A 25,285-nucleotide genomic window follows, 5' to 3' on the forward strand; every position below is an offset into this window, starting at 1 on the left:
GAAGAGATGCTCTGCTGGGAAGGAGCAGCTCTCAGGGAAGATTTCAGCCACTGTGATGGAATCATGTTCCAGCACCTAAATCTAGTAAACACACAGTGTTATCAAGAATAGACATGGACGGATCTTTTGGTTTCACTTTCTCCCAATTTCTTCTTTTTTCTAATATTAAATTCTCTTCTACCCATTTCCACACCTGCAAGGGTTTGGGGTTTTTTTTTTAAAAAGTACTGAAAATTCAGAAGTTCTTTAGTGGGAATTTCTTCTCAGATATACAATTTTGCATGTGATTTTTCTTCATATCATGCATTGTTGTATGTTATCTTCATTTTTATAAGACTTTCCCCTAATATATATGATTCTGGAGAACTGTGTTGCCAAATTTGGAGAAGTGCAAAATTTCAATGTTAGCTGTATTTTTGCTTATGTGTTTTTGGAAATGTAGATTAAGTATTTGTACATAAAAATGGACTTTCTCTCCTGAATTGGGAAGGGAAATGAATTCTGTGAATTTCCATGCCCTTTATTTCTGAGGCTCGTCATTCCTATTTAATTTTTTCACCCTGTACTTCATAAACATCTTTTCTACCCCGGGGTCTTTTTGACCACCACGGGGCCTTTCTTCACCTTCTGAATTGCTGGTCATTGCAGGAACAATGGTTTAGAAATTGGTGCCTGGGTATTTCTTCTTCTCTCCTTGTTCATTTTCCCTTGTGTATTGTTCTTTTTTAAGACTGTAAGCCTGAGGGTGAGGACTGTCTTGTTCTGCTTGTAAGTAAGCCCCTCTGGGAGACTCTTTGGCTGAAAAGTGGGGTGCAAGTGCTCCAGATAAATAAAGGCATACATGGAGAAGCCTTTTGAAATTGAACCTGGGACTTTCTGCCTGCAGAGCAGATGCTCCACTTCTGAGCACACAGCAGCCCTCTGGATCCTCTGGGGCTGTGTTCCCTTTACCATAGAGCAGTGATGGTGAACCTTTTAGAGACCGAGTGCCCAAACTGCAACCCAAAACCCACTTATTTATCGCAAAGTGCCAACACGGCAATTTAACCTGAATACTGAGATTTTAGTTTAGCAGGGGAGGTTGGCGCAGCAACACAGTGGTGCCTCGGTTTTCGAACTGCTTAGTTCTCAAACTACTTGGAACCCAAACACTTCAAACATGGAAATGAGTGTTCCGGTTTTCAAACTTTTTCCAGAGCCCATGCTCTGTTCTGAGTATAACTTCCGTTTTGAGTGCCACACTTCCATTTTCAGAGGGAAGGCGGGCTGAGCAGCAAGGGAGCAGGCACCTGCTACCCTCCAGTGCTGGGTCCCTCCACTGCCACAACAGCAACCACCCCATCCTCCAGCTCCGGAGGCGCTGAGTGAGAGAAGGCTGGGCTGGGGCGAGCAGGCAAGGGATGCCGCCGCCGCCGCCACCCCCAGCCTGCTCCTGCTCCGGCTCCTGGATTGGGCTGCTCCGCTAGGCAGTGTTGCTGCTTGCACAGGAACAGGAGCTGGATCGGGGCTGCTCAGCTGGGGAGGTGCAGGCTCCATCACACTTTCCATTGAGGGGCTCGCAGCTGCACTCCCCTCAAGGGAGAAGTTTAAAAGAGTGCCCACCTCCGCATGAGATCCCCTGCAGCCCTGTGAAGGCAGCCAGGCTGAATAGTTGCTGAGGTTGGGGAAGGTGGAGGAGCATGGCTGGAATCTCTCAGAAGTCGAGGCTTCGTGCTTCCCCGCCCTGCTCCTGCTTGCGTGCAAGTTGGAGTGGGATCGGGCAGCTGACCTGGGGAGTGCCTAGCTGCCTTCTGGTGGTGCAGGGGCTCTCAGATGCAGCACGAAGCCTCCGCTCCCACACCGCAGGGTGTGTAAAGCCTCAACCTCGCAGCAGCAGCAGCAGGAGGAAAGCGGCTGCTTGGAAACCTCGGCGGCCCACCAACGCAGCAGTGCGCTTCTGAGCGCGTGCATAGCGCTATGCCCTCCCCACCCACAACGGAGGCTCCCCAAGGGAAAATGTGCACCCTGGAGGTTGTGGCTCCATTCTGCACACCCCCCACACCCTATCCGAGGCACTTCTACTCAGACACAAGTTGAGCTGAGGACTCGACGCGCTGCCCTTGCCTTCTGCCGGCTCTGTGCTGGGGTGAGGGCTCTGGAGTGCCCCTCTGGCACGCGTGCCATAGGTCTGCCACCACCGCCATAGAGTAATCCTAGCCTGACCTGGGATTTGGAGGAAGAACATGCCTGTGAGTCTTTTGTGGCCGCCCCCCTCGCCTGCCCTCTCTTCTTGCTCATCTGGCAGGAGTCTCTCTTCTTGGCAGCACATGATGTCCTGCCCAGACAACTGAAGGATGTTGCTAATGCCCTCCTCCAGATTGGCTGCAGCTTCTCCTGGTCCTCATCTAGCAAGTAAAGGAATTTGCTGTTCTGCGGCCTGACTTTTGGCAGTCAGGAGAAAGTTGAGCTCTGCAGCATCTGCTCCTCTCCTTCTGTTTTGCAGCATTATCTGCAGGGTCACGTGGGGCTCCTGTGCTGCGAACCAAATTGCCAAGTGTTGCAACCAGTTGCACATAAGCTATTCCTAGGGAAGGGGCTTTTATAAGAAAATTGGCACCAACTTCTGCCTCATGAACCTTAGAGTTGTAATGGGGGATGATCTGACTGTGTGGCTATAGGAGGGGGAAATTGCTCCCTGTCTTCCCTTGCAACAATCATTGTGTGAAGAATTGCTTAAAACAGATGCTTCCCCCCCCCCCCCGTCCTTTTCTTCTGACAGAAAAATCGACCCTGGCAACCATTTCTAATAGGCGATCCATCTGCATGCCTTATTGACATGAGCAGCTCCAGAGGTCATTGCCTGCATCCTCCAGGGCAAGCTTTGTGTTCTCTCCTGCTGCTGCTGCTGCTGCTGCTGCCCCACAATGCCCTTGGATAAGCCCACATCCCAGACTTGCCATTGGGGGGCTGGTCTCCAGGCTCGCTGGAGAGAGAGGTTTTTCTCCAGGGGGGCAGTTCAAATGGACTTCATGCCCAAAGGGAAAGGGGACTCCAATAATGGCAAGAATCTTGGGCTGTGCCTGTACTCTGGAGATTGCATTAGAGATTGCATTAGCACCAAAGGCAACTAGCACAGCTGGACGGGTCACCAAAGTCTGTAGCAACTAAAGGGAGGGCAGCTGTGGTGGGGGCTTTTCAAGCAAAAGTTGGGTGGCCATCTGTCAGGGATGCTTGAGCTGTGCTTCCTGCATTGCAAGGGGCTGTAGATGACTCTTGGGAATCCCTTCCTGCTACACAATTATGGAGTTCTATGATCTCTTTGAGAAGTGTTCAGCTGAGTGAAGTCTGCAGGATGAGAAGGGACCTGCCTGCCATTTTACAGTTGTACTCCCTGTGCTTCCTCATGAAGGAAGGGATAAGATTACTCAGTAGTAATCTTGCATATTACTACTGCATATTACTAACTGCATATTATCATGAACCCATCCTTCCCCTTGCTTTCTAGGCAGCCTCCCTTTGCTGAAGTTTAATGGACTCCCTTGGAGTAGACTTGTCATCCTGATGGCATTGTTCTATGGAAGTGTCATTTGTCTGGGTGGCATGTTGGCCGCCATGGTGTCTTGCCTTCTCTGCCGGCCATCTTTTGACCTCTCAATGCATGAACATGTCCTGACAAGCAAGCAGGCACAGGGGACCTGCAGCTTTAACCCTCCTTGAATAAGGAGTTTCCTTGCCAATACAGGTCTTGCTACAAAAGTCGGGTGCCTCCCCCACTCCCTGCTGAGCTGCAGCAAGAGTCCATGGGGCTCCAGGTGCTCACCGCGTCTGTGTTCCTTTGGAGAATTGACACATGGCAGAGACTGTTGTAGATTTAAGAACTATGGCTTATTCACCTTTTTACACGTCTGCATGGAGAGAGTCCAGATCTTACAGCTTGGTCATTTCAAGAGGAGCTTGTCCCCCATGGCAGTGCAACCCTGGAGTCCAAGGCATCTCTCCCAGCCAGCCAGCAGCCAACCTGCCCAAGATGGATCCCAATCTTCCTTCCTCCTCCTCCTTCCCAGAACGCAACTCTGCAGCTTGTACTTTAATCCATATCCCAATTAATAAAAATCCTGCCATTTATTAATTTTTAGGGTTTAGGGGGGTCCCACCCCCCAAAAAATCTATAACAATGTTATATATATCTTATTGCAGACATCTCTAGTAACACTGTTTGAAACAACCTGTTTGAAAAACGCTCCCTTTCTCTTCAGGTCACATCCTTCAGTAGCCATGCTTCATACCCTCCACCATCAGGGGTTTTCTCCTGGCTCAAATATGTCCTTGAATTCCATTAAGAACTCCGGACTTCCGGGTCAGCGCCATCGGTGAATGGCGGAGTTCCTCCAACCGGAGGAATGGGCTCCGTGGAAACTGGGTCTTCCCACCGCGGCGAAGGTGGGGACCCGCTAGAAATTCCAGGCGGAGGAAGCCTGGGAACGTGGGGTTCGGCAGGGCACCAGGAGCGCCCCTCCTACTCACCGGGAACCCCATTTTGGGGCGTCGGAGTGAAGTGGGGTGAGTGGCGCGGTGCTGCGAACTGATTGCTATTTTCACGGAGTGAAGCTGCACAGCCATTGCCGGAGAGCGCTGACTTTTTCCTGTGGACAGTTGGATTTAAAACAAGTACCCGTGAGTAGAAACGGAAAATTGGATTAAGAAATATCTCAATTTGGCATCGAAGCGGGAAGGTTCAAAACAGGAAGTCCGCCTTCCGCTTTTTGTATATAGACTAAAGCGAAAACTTTGTAAGCTAAAGCCTGGAAAGCTGTTTAAAAAAGTCTAAATTTCCTTCATTCATAGAATCATAGAATCATAGAATCATAGAGTTGGAAGAGACCACAAGGGCCATCGAGTCCAACCCCCTGCCAAGCAGGAAACACCATCAGAGCACTCCTGACATATGGTTGTCAAGCCTCTGCTTAAAGACCTCCAAAGAAGGAGACTCCACCACACTCCTTGGCAGCAAATTCCACTGTCGAACAGCTCTTACTGTCAGGAAGTTCTTCCTAATGTTTAGGTGGAATCTTCTTTCTTGTAGTTTGGATCCATTGCTCCGTGTCCGCTTCTCTGGAGCAGCAGAAAACAACCTTTCTCCCTCCTCTATGTGACATCCTTTTGTATATTTGAACATGGCTATCATATCACCCCTTAACCTCCTCTTCTCCAGGCTAAACATGCCCAGCTCCCTTAGCCGTTCCTCATAAGGCATCGTTTCCAGACTTGAATACATCTAAACTAGCCAAGTATTATTGTACTATCTCCTTAGTTATTCTGGGCTGTGTTTCCTTTGCTGAATCATTTGCTCCAAATTCTTCAGGTCGGGCATTGTTTTCTTTATCGGAGAAGACTGAGGCAAAGAAGGCATTGAGGAGTTCAGCCCTTTCTGTGTCCCCTGTTTGCATTTCACCATCTTCTCCTCTGAGTGACCCCACTGTTTCTTTGTTCTTCCTTTTGCTACGAACATACCCATAAAAGCCTTTTTTGTTGCTTTTAACCTCTCTAGCAAGCCTGAGTTCATTCTGTGCTTTAGCTTTTCTGACTTTGTGTCTACACGTGCTGGCTATTTCCTTGAATTCTTCTTTGGTGGTTTCCCCCCTTTTCCATTTTTTGTACACATCCTTTTTTAATCTTAACTCAGTTAAAAGTTCTTTAGATAGCCACCCTGGCTTCTTTAGGTACCTTCCATGTTTCCGTCTCATTGGTATTGCCTGACGTTGTGCTTTTACTATCTCCCTCTTAACAAACTCCCAGCCATCATGAACTCCCTTTCCTTTTAGTATTACTGTCCATGGGATCTCACCCAGCACTTCCCTAAGTTTTATGAAGTCGGCTTTCTTAAAGTCAAGAAATTGAGTCCTAGTATGCTTGGCTGCTCCTTTCCGCTGTATAGTAAACTTCAGAAGAGCATGATCACTCGCGCCTAATGATCCTTCCACTTCTACCCCACTAACCACTACCCCACTAACCACTACCCCACTAACCAAAGTAATTCAGAATTACTGAAACCCCCTTGGAAGCAGGAGAAATGGGGGGGGGGGGGACTTTGTTCAACCCTAGCAGGAGAGGGAGTGAAGAAGGATAAGTTTCCACCGTCTCTAACCTGGGAACGGGGTGTCAGAGACAGAAATTGTTGGAGAGGTTCATCGACTGTGAATGGAATACTTTGACAGATAGCTAAAGAAGAGAAACAAACTGATTCCAATGTTGCCTTTTGCATTCTAAAGAAACAAAATATCTGGAAAATACCTGAAAAATGAAAGTATTTTTTCTTTGTTGGACTTGCCTTTTAAAAAAAATGGATACAAACAGAAATTGTCTCCTCTAGAGGGAACTTGTTAAATTGTTGCTGCAGTATACTTGAGGACTCAACAGCTGTGAGATTAAGATCGTGGGACCAGTCTCTTCTGACCTTGACTAAAGATGAGCTGGGAGGAAGACTGGGTGCTTGCTCTATGCAAGACAAGTGCTTTGCTGGAACAGATGCACGAGAAGATGGATTTGATGAATGAGAAAATGGATTTGATGACTGTTGTGGTTAACAACTGTGGACAAACAGGGAACATTGATACAGAAATCATTCAGGGACCAACTCATGAACCTGTACTGTCTGGGCAAGTGCAGAAGATAATGGAGGAGGATGCGGTTGCACCTCAAATAATACAAATGGAGAGACCCGAGGCCCTACAGGAGCATAAGCCGCGGTCATTGAATATTGAAGTTGGAGTGGGCCAGGGGGAGTTTAGAGCTGAGGAGGTTCCTAACTTTGGAGAGACCTGGAAATATGCTTTTAAATACTTTTTGGATTATATCGATGACTGTGGGGAGTGGGACTGTGGGGAATGGGCGGGTTTGATGAAGGGAGATGGAGACAATTTTGGGTTGGAATTCCCCAGAGACCTACTCCTCAATGAGAAAGGAAAGAAATTAAGAAAGAGACCAACAAAAGACAAGGAAAAGGGCAAGTATAAACAAGAAGAAGAAGAACTGCAGAAGGGACATGGAAAAGACTTAAGGGCCTCAGACGTAAGGCTTCCAGGTTGATGGACTAGATGGAATAGACAGTAAGGACTGACACGATCCGAGACCAGGAAGAAGAGACGTTGGATGAAGACTGGAAAAAAATTACAAATAAAAACTTTCTATTTAGGGAATTAGCTTAAAATTAATGAATATTAGGGAAAATGTTGGAATGAAACTATGACTCTAGCAGAAATGATATCAGGAGTTATGTATATTTGAAAACTAAGATTTAAGCTTTAAGGTATTTTAGGGTAAGATAAGGTTAAATAAACTAAGGTAATTTGAATAACAGAATATGGGGAAAGATGGAAAGGATTTGTTGAGCTAATTATTAGGTTAAATTGTTAAGATAAATTTTGTAACAAAAATTGAGAAAGATGGAAAGAATTTGCTGAAATAACTAATTGAACTAGAATGCAAGAAGGGAGGTGTGAGGAGGTCAAGGAAACAAGCAAATGGAAGTTATAGATATGTAATTTGGGATTTTTTTTTCTTTTTTTTTTCTTCCTTTCTTCTTTTTATCTTTTTGCTGTCTGCGTTTTTTCTTCTTTTTTATGTATTATTGTGTTGTTTTTTGTTTTTTCTTTATTTTCTATAATTCTGAAACTACTAATAAATATTATTTTTTTTAAAAAAGAATTCCATTAAGAACTCCTTTCTACCTCCGTGGAGGAGAGAGGTGTGTGTGAGTGTGTAGAAACAATCCTATTGTACAAAAGCAAAATGTATTATTATTAGAACAAAACAAACCAGTAAGCCCCTCTCCAACAAACACATTCAAAAGGCCATAGAATGTTAATCAGCCAAAGGCCTGGTTATAGAGGAACATTTTTGCCTGGTGCCTAAAGGTGTATCATGAAGGCACCAGGCAAGCCTCCCTGAGGAGGGCATCCCACAAACATGGAGCCACCACAGAATAGGCCCATTCTCCTGTTGCCACCTTCCGGACCTCTCGTGGAGAAGGCACTCAAAGAAAGGCCTCACATTATGATTGCAGAGTCTGGATCAGTTCATATGGAGAGAGGCGGTCCTTGATGTATCGTGATCCTGAGCCATTAAAGGCTTTATAGGTCCAAACTTTTATGTATCCAAAATGTGTATTCATTGCTCATCCACTTCTGCCTCTGGCTCTGCCCTCCAGTGGCCTGTGTTCCCCAGAGGGTTCCCAAGAAGGGAAGGTGCCCCTTTGACTGGAAAAGGTTTGTCACACACCCCTTACAGCTGGGTCCCTTCTCCCAGAGGCTGTCGTCAGAGTGCCCCTGCCATAGGAAGTCTAGAGTTGAGTTGTGAGAGTCAGTGCCTTCGCCGTTTTTTTACCAGCACCACCCCATGTGCTCTGAATGCTTTCCCTGAGAAAGATCCCTCAGCGCCCATGTTGTTCTCTCCCCAGAATCAGGACAAGGTAATTTTTTCAGTTCTTCCTGTTTTATGGTTGGAGGTTTCAGCTCTTCTGTTTTTTACTTGTTGGGTCTTAGTTGCTGTTTTTAGCTCCTATGAAGAATTTTAGCTCTGGTTTTGTGATTTTTCAATATATATGTACTGGCTTGGATTTTATGTCTTATTGAAGGTGTGTGTGTGTGTGTGTGTGTGTGTGTGTGTTGCTATGTTTTAAATGCATATGAAAACCCATGCAATACATCTAGTAGATATCAGAAATGCAATGTTGTTGTTGTTGTTGTTGTTGTTGTTGTTGTTTAATCGTTTAATCGTGTCTGACTCTTCGTGACCCCATGGACCAGAGCACCCCAGGCACTCCTGTCTTCCACTGCCTCCCACAGTTTGGTCAAACTCATGCTGGTAGCTCCGAGAACACTGTCCAACCATCTCATCCTCTGTTGTCCCCTTCTCCTTGTGCCCTCCATCTTTCCCAACATCAGGGTCTTTTCCAGGGAGTCTTCTCTTCTCATGAGGTGGCCAAAGTCTTGGAGCCTCAGCTTCAGGATCTGTCCTTCCAGGGAGCACTCAGGGCTGATTTCCTTCAGAATGGATAGGTTTGACCTTCTTGCAGTCTATGGGACTCTCAAGAGTCTCCTCCAGCACCATAATTCAAAAAGAAATGGCAATACTGACTGCTTAATTTCACCATCAGTGACAAACAGTTGCAAAGCAAGAAAACATGCCTGTGTGTGTGCACACGCGTGCACACACACACGTGCACACACGTGCACACACACACGTGCACACACACAGAAGCCAAATAAGGAAGGGCATTGCCCTGAGTGTGGGGGAGAGGTAAAAAGTCAAGAATGTAAATAACTCAGGCATATGATGAAGGAAAATACAAGTGAAGGCTGTCTTATCTAGATCAGGCAGAATTGGCTAAGAATGTAAGAATCCTGCTGCATCCAGCCTGTTACCTCTGGGGAGCTTACAGGCCTGGGCCCAAGGGCAATAGCCTTCCCTGCTGCTGATCCATCAACAACCCATATTCAGGGGCCTAAGGTTGCTGATATTGCAGATAATATGTAGCCCTCATGGCTGGCAGCTGTTGATAGCCATATCTTCCACAAATTTCTCTAATCCCCTTCTAAATACATCTTGGTTGGTGTGTAATCCCATATTTTATGGCAACAAATTCCATACTTTAATTTGGATGGGGAACCAGACCTGTCCATCTCTCCTCTACCAAGTGCAGGCCAAATGTGACAGGTGGGTGCAGTGACTTCAAGCCTGCTTTCTGCAGGGATTAGCTGTGCAATTGAGTTCCCTACATCTGATGTCACACAGGTATGGCTCTGGGAAAACAGCCTTGTGGGTCAAACTGGAGCACATGCTAAGCCACATCCAGCATGCGGGCTAGAGGTTCCTCACTCCTTGTTTCACTAGATGCTGTGTGAAGAAGCACTTCCTTTTGTCCACCCAGAATCTCCCAATATCTCTTCTTCACTGGATGACCCCAGGCTCTAGAATTATGAGAGAAGAAGTTTGCTTTCCTCCTCTTCCTTATCCACCCTCTTCCCAACATGGTAGTTTTTCTTATGTAAGATTATCCTACAATCAGAATGTTAGCAGGTTGCATGTGGGGGCTGAGGAATGTGATTGTTTTGTGACATGTTTTGAGAGCCTGGTTTTGTGCGCAGGTGTTGTGCTCAGTGGAGCAATCCGTGGTGCTGTTTTGCCCCTCCAAAAGAGCTGTTCCAGTTATGCATTTCCCTAAAGTCAAGCAGTGTGCTGCTGACACTTTCTTTTGTAGTTGCTTAGCCCTGAGAAGGTGAGGTTGTGGCTTCAGATGTCACATCGCAGGAGAGAGGATGTCAGCATTTGTATCAAATCAGTTGCCAGAGCCAGGACATTAGCCACTACCTGGACTGCAGGACTCAGAACACCTCTGTGGACCAAGTTACTGGGAATGGCAACCAAGTTGTGCTCAGGTCCTGCTTGCAGAGTTCCCAGGCAGTGCTGGATTAAACCCTGTGGAGACCCCATGACAGTTGAAATCTTGCCCCCCGCCCAGTGGGATAACATTGAACTAAGAAAGCTTCAATGTAATTTCCCCCCAAGATCAAATCAATATTATTTTGATTTGGTAAATTGGTAAATTTACCAATACTATTTGGTAATCTGGCACTGTTCCCAGGGGCATCTGGCTGGACAGAGTGCTGGTCTGGAAAGGCCTTTGGTCTGATCCTGCAAGGCTGGTTGGTTGGCATCTGTCTGTCTCCATTGGAGACAAGGGAGGTCAAGTCAAGCTGTTGGGAGGTTGCAGCGCCTGCTGTGGCTGCAGAGACGCATGAGAGACATGCTTTGCTGCAGTTGTGCTGCTGCAGACGCACCCGGGCGTTTCTTCGCTCTGCTTCCTGCCAGTGGTGCGGATGCCGGGCCTGACTGACTGTCTCCAGGCAGCCCTGGATTTAGGGTGGTGTGGGAAGTTCCTCCGCACACGGTGCCGAACTGAGGGGGCACAAAATCGAGCAGACCAATTTGGGGGTGCCCAAGATATTCGTGCGTGCTCCGGGAGCTGCGCTCGTCTGCTTGTCTCCGGCCCTGCCTCTCCGTCTCCGTGGCGCCGGTGCGGCTGATGGCGACTCCTTTCCTCTCCCGGCGACCAGCCCGCAGCCCGTGCTGCTCCCTCGTGAATGCGCCTCCGCAGCCCCGCCAGACGTGGCGGGTTCGGGGCACGTGCCCGTCTTCCTCCCCGGGCCCGCTGGATGGCCGAGCGTAACGTGCGAAGCGGCCGTGCGCGGGCAGGCGGGGCGAGCTCGCCGGGGCGGCGCTCGGGCGGCTTCTGCTCCGAATTGGGCGCGCTCCTCCCGCGCGGCGGCGGCGGCGAGTCCGCGCTGGGGCGCCCGGAGCGGGCGCGGCAATGGGCTGAGCGAGCGCGGCCGGTCCGCGGAGGCTCCTCTGGCGCGGCTCCTGGGCCCGATCCCGGCGGCGGCGGCGGCGGCGAGCGAGGGAGGGAGGCGGCGAGCCGGGCGGAGGCGGCGCGCAGAAGCGGAAAGCCGCGCTCACGCCGGAGCCCGTCGGCGCCGGATCCGCGCCTTCCTGCCGGCGCCTCTGGGCCGCCCCTCCATTTTGAAGGCAGCCTCGTCCCCATGGCGTTCAGCTCGTCGTGGCAGCTGCTGTCGCCCGTGCAGTGGGCCAAGTGGACGTGGTCGGCCGTGCGCGGCGGCGGCGGCGGCGCGGCGGGGCCCGAGCAGGACGGCCTCGCCGGGGCGGACGGGCAGGGGCAGCCCGAGGACGACGACGAGGACGCGCAGGCGGACACCAAGTCGCTGAGTCTCAGGCAAGGCGGGCGCCCTCGGGGTTCGACGGGGCCGTTTCACACGAGACGCGCCGGGCGCAGCTCGGGGCGCGGGCGGGCGGGCTGCGCGCCGGAGGGGCGCCTCGTGGGTCCCCGGCGCCGCTCTGCCCAGGCCGGGCTTCCCCGTGGCGCCGGGGGCCAGACCGGCCGCGGGGATCGGCAAATGCACGTCGGAACGGCCTCGGTGGGAAGGCCCATCTTCATGTGCAGGGCATCCTCTGCCATGCTGGGTGCGTGTGTGAATTAGCCCAGATCGGGCATCCTTGAGGAGCAAACCTCTGTTTTAGACCTGATTGCCACATCCATCCACAGCGTATGCGCTGCTAAAACCGTGCTAGATGCCTATTTTGTTTCTTGAATGAAGTGTTCAAAGAAGCTGGGTCTTAGTCCTTCCACCACTTTTTGACTATCTTTACTGTGCCTGGAAGAGAAATACCCAGTGGAGATGTGTCTCTGAGTAAAGGCAAAATGTCTTTACTTACCGTAGCGGTTGTATTCGGGGCTCCATAGGTGAGCCCCCTTCTCCCCTTGCAGCCGGTTCTCAGGCCTGCGTTCTGTGACTACTCTGTGATAAGAGGAATGCTCTCCGCATTTGGTGCTGCTTCTCAGGGAGATTTCAGAGAGGTCAGGGTTTCTAGGTCAAACTTTTTTGGCAGCATTAATTTCCAGGAAGTAACTGCAGGGCTTAACTCTCCCTGGACCTCACTTCATCTCTTGGAGGTAAATGTTCTTACTTCTAATACCAGATGCTTCTAACACATGCTCAGAGGCACTCCCTGGGCTGTATGCTGCTGTAGAAAACTGGTTGTGGGAGGACAGCCTTACAAAGCGAGGCTCAGCCAAAGTCCTACCTATAAGCAGGTGAAGCAGCAGCCTCAATTCATCCAGCAATGAGGCAAGGTGGGAGTCTGCCTGAGTGACATTCCATAGGCAGGGTGTGAACCACCTCCCTCCCTCTCTATCCCAGATTTCTGTTGGGGTTGCTAGTGCTTGCTCTGGAGAGCGAAGGCACTTGACACATGCTTTTAAGGCCAAATTCTTTATCACGGTTTCACAATTTCCATGCCTGAGCCCTGGCACAAAAACTGGGTCTTGGGTTTTGCTTTACTTCTTAATGTATGATGAATTAATACTGTGAAATGCAGCCCTCTCCCAGTTTGCTGGGGGCCACTGACCAGGGAGTCATGCCTAGTTTGCAACTCCCTGCAGAGTGACCCCCAAGCAGTTGCAGAACTACAGTTTCCTATCCTGTTTTCTGTTACGGGTTAGCAAGTGGCAGCCCTAGGGCTGAATCTGGCCCTCTGAGGCAGCAGTGGGGCTTGCTGGCTCTCTGATTTGGAGGGTTGCCCTGAACCCTCCTGCTCAGAATCGCTGCCCAGTGAAACTAGATGAGCAACCAGGGCAGGGATGGAGAACTTGGGGTCCTCCAGACTTTGTTGGGCCGCAACTCCCAACGTATTTGGCTATGCTGACTGGAGCTGATGGGAGGTGGAGTCCAAGAACATCTGGAGGGTTGCAGGTTCCCCATCTGTGGTCTGCTTCAACAGCTATTAGCTCTGTGTTATGGAGAAAGGGTCCCATCAGCAGAAGCCTGAGCAAGGACTTCTGCTTGCTCAAGGGGTCTTCACCCCACATGCATCCCCTGCGCTCCCTAAAATTGGCTCTGGGGAGGCCAGAGAACCCCAGAAGCGTGCACGGGTGGAAGAGAGGCCAGCAGAAATATTTGCCCTGATCAACACTCTGCAATATTGAATTCCTCCCTGAACCTCCATATGCAGAGACAGTTATGCTTCAAGTACTAGACATAGGCAATAAACCATGGGGAAGGGTTGGGGAACCTTGATCCCAGGGGCTAAATTTGACCCTCCAGTCTTCTCCACCTGGTCCTTGGCCTCTCCTCAGGAAGCACCCCTCACTGGCTTGACCAGGGACTCTTTTTGCCTGTACGAAGTTTGCATTCATTGCTCCTCCCACTTTTGCCTCTGGCCCTGCTGGCCACTGGCATGTGGCCCTCACAAGGTTACTCAGAAGGAAATGTGGCCTTTGGACTGAAAAAGCTTCCCAACCCCTGCCATGGTGGGGATGCTCTGCTATGTGTGTTGGAGCATGCATGTGCTGAGACAGCCCCATGGCTGTCAGGGACGCCATGAAGTCCTGAGCCAGCTCATTTTGGCCACCTCGGCTTGGATATTGAAGCCCCCCAATACCACCATGTGAGTGAGTGGATCCCCCATGGGCACCATTGGTGAGTTTTCTCCCTGTGCAAACCCTACTGGCTGTTTGCCTTTTAAGAACATGTGTCTGTTAACTGCAAAACTCATAATGACATTGTGCATCGTTTGGCCATGACATAGACGGTATTTTGTCTGATTCATCAGAAGTCTCAGTAAGAGAAATTCTGAGTGCCTGGCAATGGCCGGGAAGGTTTGTTGAAACCCTACTTGAGAAGATGTTCAGAGCTGGGCTGGGAGGAGTGGCTAATTTGTCCTTCTCTTCCCTCTCCTTGTCTGCAGTTCAGATTCAGAAGGCCATTTTGGGACTCCTGAGGCAGAGACCCCAGTCCGCTCGCTGGGAAAGGAGCTGGAGGAACCATCCCTGCACCTGTTGGAGCCTGAGACTGAGCCCCAAGGTAAAGAGGCATGGAGGTTCCTTTTTGCACCTTTTCAATGGAGTTAGAAGATGCCGTTTGATGCACAGGTGCCTCTTGTGCAGGCAGACTTGATGGTCTTTCAGACCCCTCTGTGAAGACCAAGGTTGCAGATCATCTCTGTTTGGCTGCTTTGGGAAACAGGATGCTTGGCTGCAGCCATGTCTAGCAGACAACAATTGTGCATCAGCATCTTGGTTTGTGTCTGTCAGTTTCTATAAATAGGTGATGGCCACCCCTCAGTCCCTCTGGGTTGTGTGCCGTCTGAGGGAAGGGTGTCATTTCTCAGGGGTCTCCCTGAAGTCTCTTAAGGCAACCTGCTATGATAGCTTCTAGAGGTGAGATGCTCCGCCACTGAGCAGGCTTCTGTTAGAATGAACATCTTCGGATGCTTCAAGATGACCTGCTTATTGGGCCTTCATTCTGATTTGCTTGCGGGAAGGTTTGTGTCCAAGCAAGTGCTATCTTGCACTTCCTAATGTGTTCTTCTGTCACTTTTCTGATCTGTTGGGGAAGTGGGTTTGTTGCACAAGATCTCTTAATCAGCTTCTGTTTCACAACCTGAATTTGCTGTTACGTGAATCCCACCTGAAAATAGTAAGCATTCTTGGAGGCACCTTTCATTGATTTTTTTTTCTATTTTCTTTTTGCTGTAACCAACTAAAACTCTTCCCCTCCAGGAGTTCCTCAGCAGCATGCAGTTCCAGAGCCTTGGCCTGGAATAGTGCAAAGGCTCCTAGCATCTTCAAGGTGCAGCTCTTGGAAAGGCAGCTCTTTGCTTCCCCCTCCCCATAGTCTATTGGGACCAGTTTTGGGCTCGGGGGGCTGAACCCTGTGACCATGAGGTGGGAAGCTCAGGCAGAGAAGCCTGGCAGCTGAGCTCTAGAAGGCAAAAAATCATTGCATCTGCTTTGATCTGCCCATGCTGGAAAGTGGAAGAAACACTTTTTTGCTATTGTGAGTTAGAATTTGTAACAGTTCATTCATAACAATTTGTGAATTTCCAATTGATCTTCCATAAATTTTCCCATTGGGCCATGGTTATTGAATGGCCAAAATCCTGGGACCACCTCACCATTGCCACTGTTACCTCCTCCTGGACAGTCAAGGAGGAGTCGATACATTTTGGAAAGAGTTTTTCTTTTAGAATTTATAAGATCAGATTCGAATCGGGAAATTTCTGTTGAGAACCCCTTTTGTTTGTCAGATTTAAATTTTTCAAATAACTGATGGTATTGGAACCAGTCTGAGATGTGTTCTCTCATTTCCTCAAAGTTTTTTAATTTTATTTGGTTATCTTCATTTTTTAGAAGTGTTTTATATGTTGGCCAGCTTTCCTGAGTATTTTTCCGTTTTACTGCTACGGCCTCTATTGGAGAAGTCCACCACGGGACTTTAGGCTCCATCAGGTCTTTATATTTTTCCCATACAGCAAAGAGTGATTTTCTTATTATATGGTTGGTAATTTTTTTATGAATTTTCGCCTTTCCATATATCAGGTAGGCGTGCCATCCCCAGCGGTTGTCAAAACCTTCTAGGTCCAGGAGGTCCGGATCCTGCAACGTGCACCAATCTTTTAGCCAGGTGAAACAGTTGCCCCCTCTCAATGTAGCCTTCCCCCAAATAGTCTAGCCGTGCTGCGCCTTCTGCGTGTTCCAGGTGCATCCTGAATATGGATGCTGCAGCAGTCTGGAACATGATAGCTCTTTACCTTAGCTCTGGGGCAGCTTTAATCCTTATTGGTGACGCTGCTAATGTTAAAAAGAGATTTTTGTGTCTCACAAAATGGCCAGGGACTTCCCCTTGGTTGTGGCAGTTGCACTCCCATTATTGTTGTGAGCGCCTAGTATCTTTCCATTGTTCTCTCATGCCTCACTGACATTTCTCTACTTCCTCCTGGACTCCCCACTGCTCTCTGCAACACCACAATCCTTTTTCCCCCCTGAGGAAGTGACACTTCCTGCCTGCAAGGTTCTCATTGCTTAATTCCACCCCTTTTGAAAAGGCTTCTTGTGGCCGTTGAGGGTGCTTTGATCCTCTGACATCCTTCCAGCAAATGTATTGAGAGAGGCAGCCTGGTAGAGAAGCTGCCTGGTTTCATGGCATATGCATCTCTGCCAAGGGAGAGAGGAAAGAGGCCACTTGCTGCAGTTTCTACTGATGGGCAATGGGGTGGGAGGAGAAGGACATTTCAGGGCATCCCACTGTCCCCATCTGAAAACTCTTGGTTAGTGCCCAAAGAAATGTAGGTGACCTGGTTTACTCTGCCTGCAGCGATATTTAGCCAGTGGGTGTTTTGATGTATTGCAGCTTGCAAATCCTGTGCTTTTTAAAAGGGCTATATTTGGAAGAGCCCACCTAGTCTAACATCCTGTTCTCAGGATGGGCTGGGGTGGGGGAACCAGATGCCTGTGGGAAGCCCATATGCCAGATCTGAGTCTAGCAGCAACTTACGATTCTCAACCTAAGCTCAGCATTCAGAGCCATTTTGCTTCAGACCTTGGAGGTAAAAGATAGCCAGTGTGGCCATTAGCCTTTGCCTTATTCTGTGCCTGCAGAATTCTAGGGGCAACCTGCTATTTCTGGAAGAATTTGCGTTCCTGGGAACTTCAGAACTTCTTTCAAAAGCAGAAGAAAGTTACTGGTTCTCATGGCTGCAGCCTGATAGCAATACTTTGTTTTTATCCAGCATTTCACCTAAAGCATTCACCCCCCCCACCCCCCGGTGCATTATCTTAATACTGTGCTTAATGTTGCAAGATGGGCCAGTATTATCGCACCTGCATTGTATTGGGACTGAGAAAATGTGGCTTGTCTAGGGCTGCTACTGGGTCGTGTGCAGCGGACACTGAATTTTGTTGAGTTGACAGAGTGGCTGATATCCAAAGTCCTGCTCCTGGGAAGGCTGTCTTTCAGCTCTGTTTGGTTGACAGCTGGCTGTGCTGGGCCAGGAAGGATGGTGCACATCCATCTCAGCTAGTGACCATCCCTACATTCTTTGGAAGAGAAATATGTATTTGTATCTGTTGTTGTTTAGCCATCTTGGGTAAGGCATGTGGTAAGGCAGGATGCAAATGTTCACACATTATAATAAGTTAATTGCATGTTATTGGAACAAGTACTTTTTAAACCCCACTTGAGCCAACTGCCAAGGCCTGCTGTTGTGAGAGGAAAAAACTCCACACATTCTTGGTGGTTGGTGGTTGAAGTGTTTTGCTCCAACCTGGGAGAAGGGGGTTTAAATCTCTCCTCAGCTCACTGGGTGACATTGGACCAGTCAACCTAACCCCCCCCCCCCAGGGTTGTCATGAGGAGGAGCTCATTGGAGGAAAAGCAGGATAGAAATGCCAGGAAGAAGAAAGTTATGAGGTCCAACTGCAGTGCCTCCTTTGGGTGCTGCGAATAAGCCACTGGCCCCCATCACGGGAGATGAGAGGTGTGGAGTTGTTGTTGCTATTTGGGAGGGAATTGCGAGACTTTTTGACCTTGTTTAGGCATTGTAGGAGTAGGTACCATATAGACTGCCTAAGAGTTGTTGTTTGGACTGAAGCCTGCTTTTTTCTTTGAGCATATAAGGAAAGGTCTTGGCTAGTTAAGGAGGTCTTGGCCAGTGATGGCGCTCAGTCTCCCTCCCTCCCTTTCTCTCCCCGCCCCCAAAACTCTCTGGAGCCAGATCTGATTTAATGGCTGTTTGGGAGGAAGAGAGAAAACCGTTTCTCCCTCTCAGCTGAGGTTGACTCAGCACCAAGTCACAGAAACCACAATGTGTTGTTGTTTTTAAAAAAGAAGAATCAGTATTTGGACTCTTCCCTGATTGAGTGTGTAAGAGTGCAAGGAGGGTCCTGCTGGGTTGGTCCAAGAGTCTGCCTTGTCAGCATCCCATTTCCCACAGCAGCCAGTGAGGTGCCTGCAGGAAACCCACCCGCAGGGCTTGGCAACTACAGCCCCACCTCTCTGCTTTGGCATACTGCCATCATAACTTGCAGCCTCCATCTCATCTGCTTCTCAAAGCTGTTTCAAGCTGGAGGCCATCACTGCCTCTTGTAGCAGAGAATCCCAGAGTTCAGTTGGGTGCTGTGTGAAGAAGGCCTTCCTTCTGCCTGTCCTGAACCTCCCTTGTGTCCTAGTGTTACGCAAGAGGGAGGAAAATGTGTCTCTGCTGTTTCCAAGCCATGCATACTTTTAGAAACCTCTAAGTAGGGGCCTGATTTCACCTTCATAGGCAAATCATGGGATCTATGGATCCATCTTTTCCTGTCCTTAGCTGCACTTCTTCTTACTGCTTATATCACAGCAGGTTGAGCCTTGGCACTGTGAATAGGTTCAAGAGCTCATCTCTGAAAGGAGGAATTTAGCCGTTCAAGGGTGCAGCAGTTCCTCCTTCCTCTCCACTCCATTGCACAAGACCTGCTTGCTGGGTGAACTGTGCCTGCCAGTTTGGAGATCACAGTAGACTGACTTTCAGAATTATCCAGTCAGGCTCCACCTATTAAAGCAATGGTATTTGAGGCTGGCCAAACATCACACAATGGTGCCCTTCTCAGCAAATCCTCAATCCTCCTCCCAAAGTATGTGCTTGGAACAAATTGTGTCAATGAAGGGAGTTTGTGTGCTTCTGCACAAGTGATCCCCATTGCAAGGTTCTGGTTTGGATAATTCACAGTATTGCTGGGAGACGGAGGGAGGAAGGCAGACAGAGGATCTATAGAGGTGCTCAGGATAGAAGGAGCCCTGAAAACGCCTGCAAAAGGTTTTATTTGGTCTTTGGTTTTACACAGATGTAGCAACCTATGCAAGTTCAGAATTTCTCTGCAGCTGCAAAATACATTGTTATTTATAAAGAGAAAGGAAATTGAGATTCCAAGGAAATTATGTTCAGCAATTTATTCCAGATTTTGACAGTTTACACACACACACCCATTTCTTTCAACAGGGCTTGCAAAAGATATTTTGGATGGGTGGTGCCCAGTGGCGTAGCGTGGGTTGTCAGCACCTGGGGCAAGGCAAGTAATTTGCGCCCCCTAACCCGTGGATTTGCGCCCCCTAACCCTAACCCCTAGATGTTGCGCCCGGTGCGGCCGGCCCCCCCTGCACCCCCCACGCTACGCCACTGGTGGTGCCAGAAGTGGGGAGGATTTGCTACCTTGGACGCCCAAATGTTTTCCCTTAGCCCTGTATTCTGCAAATGGACAGATGCATGGCATGCAAATAGTTTTGGGTACTGTACTTTTGATTGCTGCTATGAGGCCTGGCAGCCTCTATTTCTGCTGGAGCTTGACTAATACATCCATTGAAATTCTCTTGACCTGAATGGCTTTGCTAGATTCCCAGAAGGCCAAGAGAAGCATGTTTTCTGCAGGTAGCACATGCCGTTTGTGCAAGCGACCTGCTGCCAAAGAGGTAGGGAGCTGTAAAAATACAAATAAAATGTACTAACTAGGGTATCTGTTTCATTTAACACACAGTGGCTAAATAACAGAGGTGCCATTCCACAGCGATTAAAGGGTTTTCTCTTATGCACCTGTTGTATGTGAGGCCTTCAAGCAGCCACACTCCTAAGTGGAGGGGCAACCCCACTGCCACACATTTTTCTCTTTTGATGCCTCTGCCCTGCCACTTTAATTTGGCTGATCCCGGTGCTAAGCTGGGGGACCTTTGGTGCTGAACCACAACTCCCATCAGTCCCAGTAAGCAGGACCAATGGTCAGGGATGGTGGGAGTTGTAGCTGAGCAATGTCTGGAGTGCCAATGATTCCCTACACCTGAGCACAAGCAGGTTGGTTTGGGCTCATTCCATAAGGACCAGAAACTTCATTTTAAAAGAAGAAAGATGAGATTCTCCATAAATGGAACCCTGCACAGCTTTCCAGCACACAGGTCTCCAAAGCTGCCCACTTTCAGGCTGGCAAGGCAACTGTGTGTTTTCTCTGAAACCACCATGTTCAGAAGTGATCTATATAATTTTTGTGTACCTGCTGATTCAGAATAATTGCAAGTCTTTGTTTCTCCATGCAATTGGGAGAATTTAGCAGGCAGACATGGCAGGATTCCCTTCTCTGCATGGTGTGTATGTGTGCATAGATCACTAATTTACAAACATAGCTACCTCTCAGGATCTCTGGCTGTGGTCACCCATGTCACCCACCCAGGACGCATGGTGCAGCAACAAAACTGCTAGCACATTTGCAAAGCTAAACAGGGTCTGGTCTGGTTTCAAATTGGACAGAAGACTGTGTGTTGAGATTCCTGCATTGCATGGGGTGGGACTAGATGCCCCTTGGGGTCCCTTCCAATCGATCACTCTCATTACCTCATCCACATTACCTGCTCCTTTTTTATGGCAAGGCTGGGGGTTGAGCCTGGACCCCTTCTGCATGCAGAGGTGGTGTTCTCCCACTTGGGAGTCCTAGTCGCTTGTTCTCTCCCCTCCAGCCACAGATTCCACCAAATGAGAGGACCCCCCCCCCATCTCAGTCAGCATGCCTGCAGTCCTTGAAGTGCAATGAACTTCAAATGAACTCCCAGCACCAGCAGCTGGGAGCCTTCTGTAATTCAGTGGGCCTCTTGCTGCTTACATTCAGCCCCCAAGATAGAGTGGTACCTTGGTTCTCGAACGCCTTAGTAGTCGAACAACTTGGAACCCAAATGCTGCAAACCGGAAATAAATTTGTGAACTTTTTTCAGAAGCCGAACATGCTTTGTTTTGAGTGCCACACTTCTGTTTTGAGTGTCATGCGCCGGTGGTTGTAACCGACAGTAGTAACCATCAGGGCAAGGGAAGAACAGCCCCCCCCACCTGCACCGCTCGCACCACCTGAGAATTCAAAGCTTCCCCTTGTCGCCCTCTCAGCTGCCCTCTGCCCCGCTCACTGTGTCCTGCTGTCAGGGCGAGGGAAAAGATGCCCAGTGGTGCCAGCACTGAGTGAGGGAAGGCTGGGCTGGGCTGCAAGCGAGTGGGCAAGGGTTGTCGCCGCACCTCCCAGCACTGGGTCCCTCCGCCACTGCTGCAGCAGCAACCCCCACCCCCTGCAGCTCCTGCTGCCTCTGCCCTCCTCCGGTTCAAGGTGTTGCCCGCGGCTGCCGCTCCAGCCCCCAGAGCAACGCCAAGCAGCTCAGCCCCATCACTGCCTGCCTCTGCTTCCTCACAGGGTGTGGGACGGCGTGGCCGGATGCAGCCCCGCTGCTGCAGTATGAGTTCTGCTTGTGCCAGCCCTGAAGAAAGGGGGCTGGGGGGGGGAAGGGATCCAGAAGGGCTGGCGGGGCAGGGAGAGAGCTGCTTTGGGGGAGGGGTCATTCCTCACCAAATCACCTGATTTTAATACTCGACCGTGCTCTCACGACATTTTTAAAGTAAAAAATAAATACATACTTTTTTTTTTTTTGCTGATTCAGAAAGGTCAGATTGCATGCAGTGGTCAAAACAGCATCTTTGACCATATTCCATGTATGGAAAACAAAGTAGCTTTGACCATAACATTGCAGAAGTGTTTTACACAATAAAATGAACAAGGGCTCTGAGACGTGTTTTGTTTTTATTAAATAATCAATAAAACTTAATTTAAAAAATATATCAGATGACATTGTAAGAGGGTACAATTTTAACTATTCTCATGAATGAGTGAGTTATTTCAGGCTCAAAGAGACCTTAAAACCTGTACCCCCCCCCCAAAAAAATTGTAAATCAATTTATTTTATAACGACAAAAAACACTCTGCTTATTTGTAAAACATAACAAGTACATGGTTAGCCCATTCAACAAAAAAAGGATGATACATGTGTTAGTTGTGGTTTGCGCGCTATGACTTATCAAACCTACCAGGAATAAAATGAGAAAAATTCACTTTGAATGGTTGATGACCCTTTTCTGTGGCACTTAATACCATTTTTATACCTTTTTTTGAAAGAGACCACAATTAGCTTTATTTTGATACCAAAATAAGTCCAATTGGTCGAAAAATAACGAAATAGCAGCTTTTTCCTTCACTGACGCAGAAATTAAAGGTAAAGGTAAAGGTAAAGGTACCCCTGCCCATACGGGCCAATCTTGCCAGACTCTAGGGTTGTGCGCTCATCTCACTCTAGAGGCCAGGAGCCAGCGCTGTCCGCAGACACTTCCGGGTCATGTGGCCAGCGTGACAAGCTGCATCTGGCGAGCCAGCGCAGCACACGGAAGGCCGTTTACCTTCCCGCTAGTAAGCGGTCCCTATTTATCTACTTGCACCCGAAGGTGCTTTCGAACTGCTAGGTTGGCAGGCGCTGGGACTGAGCGACGGGAGCGCACCCCGCCGCGGGGATTTGAACAGCCGACCTTTCGATCGGCAAGTCCTGGGCGCTGAGGCTTTAACCCACAGCGCCACCCGCGTCCCACAACGCAGAAATTGCATTAGCCTAAATCATGTGAAAATCGAAATTTTAAAAAAAATTCTCCTGCGCCCAATTTTGGACCAAAAAATCTTTAAAAATTAATTTGTGGTTATCTCATAGGTATCTACACATAAAATTATTTTGAAGAAAACCTGAGTCGTGAAAGCACATGGCACCAGGTAATTTGGCGTGGAATGACCCAGAGAGAGAGAGCGCTGCTTTAGTGTGGAGAGAGAGAAATTATTTATTTATTTATTTATTTATACATACATACATACATACATACATACATACCCTGCCCATCTGGCTGCGTTTTCCCAGCCACTCTGGGTGGCTCCCAATCAAATATTAAAAATACAATACAGTCATTTGCTTCAGGATGCGAATGGGCCTCTGGAACGGATCCCGTTCGCATCCTGAGGTACCACTGTACAGAGTTAAAAATATAATACAGAAAGGGCTGGCTTGGGGGAAGACAGCTGCTTGGGGGGGGGGAGAACTTTTGCCTCCCTTTCCTTCCCCACTGCGTAACCCCCCCCTCTCGTGTCCAGTTAGCCACCTGCTTCCACACACGCATCCTGCATGCACTCCTCATCCCTGCAATGACAATTGGTCACTGCCAATTTTTGATACTGCCAGAAAGGTTGTTTTCTGCTGCACCAGAGAAGCGGACACGGAGCAATGGATCCAAACTACAAGAAAGAAGATTCCACCTAAACATTAGGAAGAACTTCCTGACAGTAAGAGCTGTTCGACAGTGGAATTTGCTGCCAAGGAGTGTGGTGGAGTCTCCTTCTTTGGAGGTCTTTAAGCAGAGGCTTGACAACCATATGTCAGGAGTGCTCTGATGGTGTTTCCTGCTTGGCAGGGGGTTGGACTCGATGGCCCTTGTGGTCTCTTCCAACTCTATGATTCTATGATTCTATGATACTGGGTAGATCGTAGTTTATTTGAAGTTGGTTTATTGCTTTCATTTTATGGATCAATGGTCTCATTAGATAGTAAAATTCATGTTGAATTGCTGTTTTAGGCGTTGTTTTTAAAAGTGGAACAGATTAATTCATTTTGCATTACTTTCTATTGCAAACCATGCCTTGGTTTTGGAACGCTTTGGTTTTGGAACAGACTTCTGGAACGGATTAAGTTTGAGAACCAAGGTACCACTGTACTGAAGGCTGCAGGAAGGAGACGTGCAGGAGGGTCTGAGGGGCTTGCACACCCCTCTTCCTATGCAATTGTAATTGTGTGTGGCAAGTGAGGAAGCAGGGGAAGGATTATTCCACCACTTCTCTGGATTATTCAGTAACTCCTGAAGCAACACAATTTGCTACCCTTGGGGGATGCTGACCTGCTCTGTCTCTGCATGAGTCCTGGAGGCATGGAATGCTTCATTCAGAGCCAGTGGATGGCTCTGTAGTTGGATAGTTCATTATATTCATTGCCATGATCCTACACTTTGTCGAAGGGAAACTCCCCTCTGGAGTAGAAATCATATATCTCTTTAATTTGAGCAGGCTGAAAGCAAAGAGTAAGGCTACTGTAACTTCCATCATAGACCTGTGCACACCCACAGTGTGCACGCATAGTGTGCGCATGCACAAAAGATTACCTCCAAACCATCCTAAATATCTTCGCAGAAGCTTACGAAAAGCTTGGCCTATCCGCTCAACATCCAAAAAACCAAAGTGCTGCACCAACAAGCACAAAATAGCCCCTCTGCAGTGCCACAAATACAACTTAATGGTGTAACATTGGAAAATATCAATCACTTTTCCTACCTGGGCAGTTATCTTTCCATGAGGGCCGAAATCCAGCATTGCCTGAACTCTGCGAGTGCAGCTTTCTTCCGATTGAAGGGCAGAGTGTTTGAGGACTAGGACATTCGCAGGCAAACGAAAATGCTTGTTTACCTTCCCACCGGAGCAGTACCTATTTATCTACTTGCACTTTGACGTGCTTTCAAACCGCTAGGTTGGCAGGAGCTGGGACCGAGCAACAGGAGCTTACCCCATCACGGGGATTTGAACTGCCGACCTTCTGATCGGCAAGTCCTAGGCTCAGTGGTTTAGACCACAGTGCCACCAACAATTGGGAAATTGTTTGGAAATTGCTTGGCCTGCAAGCACTCCAGTTGGATAACAGACTTTAGCAAAGGTGTCATGGGTTTTGAAGATGCTTGAACTCAGGAGGAAAGGGAGAAATGTGCTAAAAGGGAGGCACACTTGGCAAACCCTCACCATAATCAACTCCTGCCTGGAAACCTATGTGATCGCCAAAGAAGGCTAGTTCTTAGCTGCTCCAAGCTCAGAAAGCAAGTATTTCAAGGTATAAGTCATTATGTAGGAAGCACTGGTCTAGATAGCTGGAATAGGGAGCAAGAGAGAAAGAAGCGAAGATTTGGACAGGGTGGCAACAAAAGTCAGTACCTAAAGAGCAGCCCTATGGGATTAGATCCGAGTGCCTTTAGTCCGGCATCCCATTGTGCAAAG

At 48.6% G+C, this 25,285-nt stretch overlaps 2 protein-coding genes across 7 annotated transcripts in view; one reads left to right on the plus strand and one right to left on the minus strand.

The window, feature by feature from the left end:
* The window catches only part of LOC308464206 (craniofacial development protein 2-like), a gene marked incomplete at its 3' end in the record, with an annotated part of 461,435 nt that overhangs the window by 177,112 nt on the left and 259,038 nt on the right, over positions 1-25,285 (minus strand). The window lies entirely within an intron of this gene.
* Positions 1-25,285, plus strand: part of TACC1 (transforming acidic coiled-coil containing protein 1) — a 90,319-nt gene that overhangs the window by 23,540 nt on the left and 41,494 nt on the right. For 2 of the 6 annotated variants that reach the window (XM_080982345.1, XM_080982344.1), the window contains one exon: positions 14,299-14,414. Coding sequence is in view for 4 of the 6 variants with exons in the window: in XM_080982344.1 (XP_080838470.1) it covers positions 14,299-14,414 (116 nt within the window). In the remaining 2 variants the exon portion in view is untranslated. Of the gene's footprint in view, positions 1-11,521; positions 11,768-12,459; positions 12,686-14,298; positions 14,415-25,285 lie in introns of those variants that run through there. The other 4 variants (XM_080982341.1, XM_080982343.1, XM_080982342.1 and 1 more) reach the window with 4 other exon arrangements.

This window comes from Podarcis pityusensis (genome assembly GCF_964106645.2).
Source record: "Podarcis pityusensis genome assembly, chromosome: 15".
In the NCBI taxonomy this organism is placed as follows: Eukaryota; Metazoa; Chordata; class Lepidosauria; order Squamata; family Lacertidae; genus Podarcis; species Podarcis pityusensis.